The sequence below is a fragment of the Amborella trichopoda genome, chromosome 4 (genome assembly GCF_054954075.1).
Source record: "Amborella trichopoda isolate Santa Cruz 75 chromosome 4, AtrichopodaSantaCruz75HAP2 v2.0, whole genome shotgun sequence".
Lineage (NCBI taxonomy): Eukaryota > Viridiplantae > Streptophyta > Magnoliopsida > Amborellales > Amborellaceae > Amborella > Amborella trichopoda.
Window position 1 is genome coordinate 18053843 of NC_142339.1, and position 9672 is coordinate 18063514.

Consider the following 9672-nt stretch of genomic DNA (forward strand, 5'->3'; position numbering starts at 1 on the left):
AGAGAAACTACGTCATTGCTTGGCTCAAAGATGGTCAGAATCTTTGCCCGGCCATCAAAAATGCCTTAAAAACCACCGTAATGACGCTGACTCTCTTCTCCCAAATATTTAGAGTCAATTATAGCTCGATTTTGTAAGCTTCATCATATTCCTAACCCTAGGCTCCCTTCTAGGGAAGATGCTCGAGTTTGGGTTAAAAAAAGGGAAATGTTTGAGTTAGACCAAATTCAATAAGTCACTAGTTCTCTACCCCTTATTAACTGGTTTCCTAATTATTTTACCTGATAAATATTGTTGACAAGTTGGATATTCTACAAAAAATTACTTAGATTTGGAATGGGATATTTCTTTATTAACCTATTTATTTGTTTTTTTTATATGCTCTAGCCTAAGATACCAAGAATATGTATCAAGAACTACGCTATCGAGATAACCATAATGAGTAAAAAATTTATTATCAACCTTCTCATTTATATGAAGAAGGAACAAATTCTACTCGTTAAGTAAGTGTCCCCAAGCATAAATTTAACCATTCTTTCTGATTGACACTTTCAGTGATCGAAAGCAGACTTCAAATCCCTTTTGAATAAGCAAATGGACAAATACAACAATTTGCCTCATATAACATCCATGCTCCCTACATACAATCTACATGTTCCAATACCTAATACATCCGAATAATGAATGTTTTCCATGTAGATGCACTTCTCCCTAGCTTTTATTTCCTTGAAGTCTTCGAAAGTTCCTTGGAGTTCACGATATGACGGTTAGCACCTGAATCTACCCACCATCCTTTAACGTTGTGGTTTATAAACAAGCATTATAAAACTACAAATAACTTCGCACTTTCTTGCTCACATTTACCCATTCTTTGGATTTTGCAAGTTCACCTCTGTGGGCAGTGATTTTTGAATGACCAGGCTGACCATGGGAATAATTTTAGCAATCCTTGTTCAGTCGCTTGTTTGTGGGGCTTGAATCCTTTATTTTTGAATATATTGTTCCTTTTATGAAAGTTTCTCCAACATTTTTGGTTGTTAGGCTTGGGTTGACTCGGTGTGGGAGGACCTAGAGCAAGCATGAGTTCACTTCCTTCATCTTTATTCATGTATTCTTGTTTAAAAGCCAATTGCATGGGTAAGTACACCTAAAGTAAGAGGATTTGCATTTAGCCTGAGTACTATGGTTACCATCCTTCATAAAGGTGGAAGACTATTTAAAATTTTGAAAAAACTTGTATACGCTATGGAACTTCATTCCTGACAGTAGCTAGGTTCTTAAACATAACGAGCATTTTATTAATACAGTATACTACATTATCACTCTCCTTCATTTTATATGAGAGAGAGGGATGTACATGCTCATGAAGAAAGAGGAAAAAGGGAAAGAAGATTTGTGATGCATTCTTTTTTTAATGTAATGTAATTTTATTCATGTGAAAAGTATTTAAGATTTATAATGTGATTTAGAGATGTGTCTTTTTCTCTTGCGTTTTGAAGTGAATTCCCCATTGAAGAAATCTAGATTGGAGAAATTTCCATTACTTTTAAACTCAAGAACACTAACAATAAATAAAATTTGTACCATCCCTTGACTTTGGACCTAGTTCCCGATGCTTAATTCCATTATTTGATACCTTGTTGTGCTACGCCAATATTATGAATCTATAGTGCCTATTCATTTGTATTGAATTTTACATTTACGATTCAATAGATATACAAAGCATACATGATAGATGGATGTCTATACTTCTAAATCTCACACACCTATCAAAGAATATAATAAAAGATATCTCTAAAAAAATCATTGTCAAGAAAAGAAGAAGATATTTTTAGAATGATCAAAACACTCCTCAAACTTTGGGGGTATTTTGGTCATTTTTTACAAACACATATTTTTTCCTATATTTTTTTATAGGTGCATGAATTTTAGATGTATACACATTTAAAATTTCATATTTAACCCAATGTATTCAAAAAACTATACTAAAATACTTAAATATGGTCAAGACCATCCCATCAAGATCCAATGGTTGAGATTGATAACGTTTCTGATGAATTACATTGTAGGGTTTCAAGGGTGTTTAGGTTGTTATTACTTTGAAATATTTTTATACTTTTTACATATGCTTAAGGGTGGGAAGCCTAGTTGCCTAAAATGTTAGTTTAATCCGATATATAGCAAAAAAAATAAAATTGCTATACTCAGGCATGCTCTCAACTATTTGCGAGGGTGTTTCTATTATTTTCTATTTTAATAGTTGCATGAGAATGAGAAGTATATCTTAGGTCAATTTGACTCATAAAATAAAAATAATAATGATAAGGAAAAGTATATAATGAGACCATTTACCTTTGGTATATGGTGGTCACAATTAATCGTGACCATTGGATGAGAAATTGGGTGGCTGCATTTATTTCATTGACTAAGCTCAAAGTTTAAAAGAAATTTTCTAGTACTTTGTGGCATACCTAAGCTATAAGATTTCACAACAGATAATTATAAGTAATTGTGACCTCCCTGTACCAAAGGTAAATGGTCTCATTGTATACAATCCATAATAAATATAATAATGATGATGATGATGATGATGATGATGATGATGATGATGATCATCATAATGATGATAGTGATGATAATGATAATAAATGCTCATACAAACATGCTCTCAAGTCATCTAATAGTTTAGAGTTTATTTATTTATTTATTTTTAATGCGATCTAGATCATCCAATTTGACCTACCATGGATAAGTTATTATTTCACTAGCACATTCATTTAAGGGGGTGGTTTGTATAAGGTTGAGGCATTAAAATATCAAAGTAAAGTGCACCTACTAAAATATATTATTTTTGTATCAGAAATCTTTATGATAGCCTGAATATTTTCAAGGTGCAGTTTCCATATGGTTGCCTTTGTAGGTGTAGAGGTACGGTGCCTTTCAAATTTTATCATGGTATATAATTTTGATGTAAAATATTATTAGGATTATCTCAAAATCTATTTTTATATCTAATTATAAAATTTTAAATTTAAAAAAAGGTTAAAATCAAGTAGATTTATAAACATATGAAAATCTTGAAAATGGACGGTATAAATAATATGTTGTAAAATGCACTATTTTTTAGGTGTAAAAAATTATTTCCCATACTTGAGATTTATTTTTCTCATGTCCAAACTGAGGTGGAGATGATCGAATTGGGAGTTTTTGAAAAAACCCCTTATAATATATTTTTGAGGTGCGTCATAATTTGATTATTTAGGCCCTCACCCTTATATAAACTTTAAGAAAAAAATTTACAATTAGCTAATTTCCAAATGGCCCAATTGACAAATTTCCTGCTAAACCAAAAACAATTTTTAGAATCCCCAATACTGCAAACAAGTTAACCAAGAAGTATTTGGTACCTTACAGATTTTAGAATTGGAAATCTACAATCCTAATTCCTACTTCGAGTTGCCAAATGCCCTTATGGTCTTTTCAATTTCAGTGGCTCACATATAAAGTGTCCACAGTGTGTGGCATCACCGTCAGGTCCACGCTTAGATGGTGATAAAGGGATGGTGAGTCCCGCAACATATATATTGAGTCAGTTGTGCATCTTGTATCCCTCCATCACCATCCAACCCTTGATTGGACTATGATGACAGTGATTGTGTGACCATATTTTTAACGATGAGCGTAGTATGTCATGCTTTGTGAACCGTTCTTTTTTAGGATATACGGTAGATGTGTACATGGCTTCATGCACCATACACCCCCGATTGGTGTATGTTGTAGTGTCGTTTTCCGTTGTAGTCTCGTCTCTCACTTCTTTGATAATATAAGATAGCTACACCTACACACACGCACGTCAGTCGGTTCTCTTGCCTCTCTCTCTAAGATTACTCCTTCCTGCGTCTGCTTCACAAAGTTTCTCTCTCTACAGGGATCCCTCTCTCTCATTCATACTCTCGCTCCTACTCTCTTTCTACGTGTATTTCACTCAGGCCTCTCTCTCTCTCTCTCCACTCTTGCTTATCTCGGCATAAAGCCTCCTCTGAACCGCTTTCCTTATTTTGTCTCGCCCTCCTAGCTTTATCACACAGAGAATCATCAATAAACCACTCCCCACTTCCGCTCCTTCCATCTCTCCATTTTAGGCCTGCTTCCTACAAGTGTATGTGTGGAAAATAATCGATGTGGGTCTTTTGTCTCTGCATGTGGCTCTCTTCTACATTCAATTGTGGTCCATTGTAGGCTTTTACATAACAGACTTCAAGAAGTTGAGATAGAAAGAAGTCTCTCAGTTCAGGGCCCACATGAATTATTGCATTTACTGATTTTTATTTTCAGTATATGCTTAGTTGTCCTTGAGCCTAAAATATCCTCTCATATTTCTAAGTCTTGGAAAAAATATATTTAACTGCTTAGCTCAGTGGGTTTACTACCACTAACAAAGATTGAGATTCCAAGTTTGTAGCAAATTTTCAAGCGTCCTTTCTTACAATTTCCTAAGATTCATTTGTAGTTTATTGCGTATTAAAGAGATCCTTTAATTTTTCAAAAAAAAAATCAAGTTGTAAATATTTCCTAATCTATCGATTTTTAAGAAAGCTTTATGATGCAAGAAAATATTTAATCAAGTTTCATTATGTACAAGTAGTTTTATCTGCTAGATTTGTAATTGGAATGCATAAATTAAGGGTGCAGTTGAGAGAAAAGAGCAGTGTGGATTGTAGAATGTTAAGATAAAGCAACGAAAATGTTGAGAGAGAGAAAGAGAGTAAACGTTATGTTAGAGAGTTTAAATAGGCATGTGCAGTCGCCAACTCTATTGGTACAATAATGAGTTGGAAAATTAAAACCCTGTCACCTTTCTTAAGTTTAACATTAGAGGACAAGTGGCCCATAGAGTTAGAAAATTCAGTGCATACAACCCTTTCCATACTTGACTTTCTGAACGTATACCATATGCACATGAGAGAGAGAGGGTTGATGATGATTAGACATACTGTAATGTGCGGATTGGCTACATTCTCTTTTTTTTTTTTTTTACCTCAAATGATTTGATTACCTAAGAAAGAAATTATCATATTTTATTTTTCAAAAATTTTTCATGTACCTGGCCCGAATTATGTTCTTTGGGAAAATTTTCCTTAGACCGAGGGCTGCAGCATCAAAACATCTGCATATTGAGATTGTGAAGTTTCTGATTTGGGGTCATGGTTTTAATTGATTTAAGAAGGCTTCAATAATGTTTCAATTTTAGTGGAGTATAAAAGGCTACAATAATACATTAAATTTGTGTAAAATAAGCATTACACACATGCATAAGAAGCTTTCAACAAACCAAACTAACATTCAATACAAGAGAAGCAAAAACCCTCTGGCCCATGCACACCAAACATACAACAAGATTTCAACTGAGGGAATTAGTAACATCACTTGCACTCAACTACTCTAACGCATTTGTAGGTGTGATCGCTCACCCTTTCCATTTTCACTTGCAAAACCGTAGCAACATAACTACGATTTTATCCATGAAACGGAAACATGCATCTGTCTAGGGCTTCCTAATGAACAGCAGAAGAATGGTTCCCCAACATCCTATTCCGAATCCCAATCCAATGCTCATATCAAGCCCTGGGAATTCAAATATGTTCCTGCTCCTTCCAATACGATCAACAGAAGGAGGAGGTTCATGTTTACCCTTGGAGCCTGGGATAGGGGGAGATAGACATAAGTATGGGTTCTCAAAGTATATGGATGTGTTAAATGTTTCCATTTGGTTTTTTGTGGGGATTTGTCATGAAAAATTGTTGTTGGACAAGTTTAGAACACTTAAAGAAGTCATGGATGAAATTGTTGGAAGAATGAACCCGGACAGTTTATTGTTTGAGAGGTCTAGAGACTGCAATTGCTTCAACTTCGCGATCTTCTCTGGAATGACTCCACTTAAATGGTTTCTTGACAAATTCAAGAAGACCAATGCCATCAAGCTTGTTAATTCTTCAGGAATTTCTCCCTCTAAAGGGTTGCTTGAAAGATCTAAGCTTTGTACCAAGTCTAGAGTCATGTTATATTCAAGTGTTTCCCCTTTTGCTACGACATCCAAACTTTCCACGTTCTCCCTTGATACATATCCATAGTTTCTAACACCCATGGTTTTAATGGCAATCCTCATGGCTGAGAAATTTCCAAAACTCTTAGGTATGGACCCTAATAACCTATTTCCACTGAGATCCAAAACTCGAAGAAAACTTAATTCTGACAATTCTGGGGGTATTCTCCCAATGAATTTGTTTTATCTTAGATTAAGATTTCTGAGATGTGATAGGCTTTCTCCAATCCATGAAGGAATGTTTCATGCGAACTCATTATAACTAAGATCGAGAGTTGTCAATGAGGACCCATTTTTCAAGGCCTGAGGAAGTTCTCCTGATAACCGGTTATTTGCCAACTCTAGCACATCAAGACCTTCAAGAGCCCCCAGTGAAGACAGTGAGCTTCCAAATAACTCATTATCATTCAAATTCAAGAATGCCATGTTTGAAAAGCTCGGAGGTGTATTTCCCGAGAGCTCATTTCCTGAGAGATCGAGGGCAAACATCCCTTTCAGGTTTCCTATTGAAGACGGGATGTTTCCCGTAATATTATTATTAGACGCATCAAAGTACCACAAATCAAACATGATTTGTCCAATGTTTGCAGGAATGTGACCAAAAAACTAGTTGTTTGAGAGGTCTAAAGTTTGTACCTCTAGAACTAGCATGGGTATGGGGCCTTTAAAGAGGTTCGAACTCAGATATATGGTTGCCCCATGCCCAAGTCTGTAGATTTTTGGAAACTGATCTTGCATTCTATTATTTGAAAGGTACAGTCTGTTAATGTGAGAGGAGATATCACAAAACCACTTTGGCAGTGAACTTGAAATGCTTGCATTTTTCAAATCCAAATATTCAAGTCTCCGTTGAGTTTTGATCCAATGAGGGAACTCAAGCCCAAGAGGTAATGAGCGTAGGCCAAGACGGTAGAGCTGAAATGGGGGAACCCAATCATGGCTCATGTTTAGCACCAACAAATTCCAAGATAAGTCTAATGATTCCAAGCTTACAAAGTCTCGCAAAGAGAGCTTCAGTGACCGTCCCTCTGAGCTTGTTGTAGCAGACATCTAGTTCGCACAACATAAAAAGATTTCTAATGTTTTCAGGGACATTCCACTCAATTGGCTACAAGGGACATCAAGTACATGCAACTTAGAAAGGTTTCCATTCAATTTGTTAGTAAAGAGATCCAACTCTCTTAGGTTCTCGAGGTTTGCAAGGTAATATGGAACCCACTGTTGCAAATCATTCCATTCGAGATCAAGGTGTTTAAGGCTACCAATACAAGCCACCTAGGAAGGAACTCTTGTCAACTGATTTTCAGAAAGGGAAAGTACATGAAGTGAAGTAGAGTTTGGTAAATGAGGGGTTGGAATGGAATCTAAGAGATTGCAGCTCTGTGCTTCCAGTTCTGTGAGAAGAGGAAGCCCAAGGATGAACCTGGGAAAATTTAGGCTTACCTTTGAAAGGTTCAAATAATTCAATTTAAGGAGTTGTAATGAAGAGAGGTTGTCCACACTCAAATCTCCATAATCCTCCGAAAGATCAAAATGTTGGAGTTTTGTGAGATTCCCCAGTTGAGGAGGAATCTTGCCCTCAAATCTGGCATGAGACAGGTCTAGAGTTTTGAGTTCAGTCAAAGAACCCAAGAACTCTGGTATAGGATTATAACAAAAGTCATTCTGGCTTAAGCTGACGAAAAACAAATGTTTGAGCTCTACCAAGGCTGGGTCTATATGCCCACTCATCACATCATTGGGGTAATGAGCAGCATGGAGGTTGAGTTTGATGACATGGGTATGGTTGTCACACTCAAATCCTTCCCATTCGTAGCAGTCTTCGCCTTTCCATGATGACAACCGATTCCATGGATCTTCAAACCCATCTCTTAGCTCACCTTGCAGATTCTACGCGATACTCCCCACTGCACATGTGCGTGCGCAGAGACAGAAAAATAGCAACGTCGAAACCATTTGTAAGTCTTTCCATCAGCACAGCCTGGCTCAAAGAGAGAGAGAGAGGAAGAGAGAATGTATTACCGTGTTTGGTGGTGGAGAGAATCAAAGGCAGTGTTTAGGAAATTACATAGCTTGGATTGTAGAAACAAAAAGTGTAAAGCCATATCTTCCACGTATCTCACAAATTTTCCACCACATATATCTTACCGCTATTCAATAAGACAAATTCATCATCTCCTTTTCTCTCTACCACTTCTTCTCTCTTCCACTTCTTTAACCAATGTGTCCATTAATTACTTTTGTGGTGGCTCTTTTTTTTATTTATAAAAAAGATTTAAGTGATTGTGGGTGTGGAATGCACAGAAGCTAAAGGCCTAGATGGCCTTTCATCAGAGCCGTTCATTTAAGACTAAAAACGGCTCAAGTGGTTATATCAGTTCATTTTCATTTGAATTTTGACAATTTTAGTTGTCACAATTCTGTCAAAAAATAGACCAATTCTGCCCAAAGTGAAAGATACATTAAGGATGTAAAACATAAAAATTATTCTGCCCAAAGTGAAAGATACATTAAGGATGTAAAACATAAAAATTAGTGTAAATAAAATGAACATTATTTAAAATTTTGGCGGGCATTGTGTGCAGTTGCACAATCATATTATGCACATGCTCTGTTAAGCATGAGGCCTACTTAAAGAGGATTTTTTTCATTTGAAACTCGGATACACAGGGTTTTTAAAAAACATCTTGCTATTTTAAAAATAGGATGGTAGCAACATGTTACTTTATGAATTTTATGATGTTATTTTTTACAAGAAAATTAGAAGTGCTTATAAATTTTTTCATGAACACTACTACCATTTTATTTGTAACATCATAAAGCAAAACCTTATTCAAAAAAAGAACTAAAAAAAAAAAAAAAACTTGATAGGTCCTGTGACAATCATAGTTTTTTTTCTCTTATTAAATGAAAAAGTCCAAAACTAATGTACACATCTTTTTTTTTTCACTATAAAAATTTGAGTTAGAAAGATCCATCTTATTCAAATGAGTTGCATTTTAAACTTTGTTTTGATTATAAAATGAATATAATGAATAATAAATAATAAAAACATGAGACATGCTCTCAGTATTTATGTACTTTAAGTAAAATAATGAAAACTATAATGCAATACCACTATTTTTTGGGAGCCTTAAAAACTATTTTTTTAAAAAAAATTAGTGATTATTAGAAAATTTTTTAACTCAGTCCTTGCCAACCTATCTGATTCGCCAATCCAGACCAGTTTTCTAGATGGGTGATCCAGGTCATCTATCCGTTTTTTGAATACTGCTTCTAACAGTATATAGCTAATCTAAATGCTATGATTTTTTATTAAATGTGATTTTTTATATTAATCTTAAACAAACTATTTCGGATAGGATTACAATATCCAATGTTTGTCGTGGTATTATGTTGTGCGGCTCACTCTACTTGTGTCACCGGTTTACGTGTCAACTCCATGTGGCTAAAAACTAAAATCTTATAATCATTGATAAACATTCATGCAAAGACCAAGCAATTCATATGAATTGTTCTGGGCCTCACATAGCTTGAGGTTACCCACTGAGGGGTTGGTGTAGGTAGAA

At 35.2% G+C, this 9672-nt stretch overlaps 1 protein-coding gene across 1 annotated transcript; it reads right to left on the reverse strand.

The window, feature by feature from the left end:
• Positions 1-5092: 5092 nt before the first annotated feature.
• LOC105421362 (receptor like protein 28) lies at positions 5093-9037 on the reverse strand. Its single transcript, XM_088864615.1, is given in 3 exon segments — positions 5093-6269; positions 6321-7153; positions 7382-9037. Coding segments are annotated over 3 exon segments (2010 nt in total). The 5' UTR covers positions 7835-9037; the 3' UTR covers positions 5093-5545.
• Between the last annotated feature and the right edge of the window lie 635 nt (positions 9038-9672).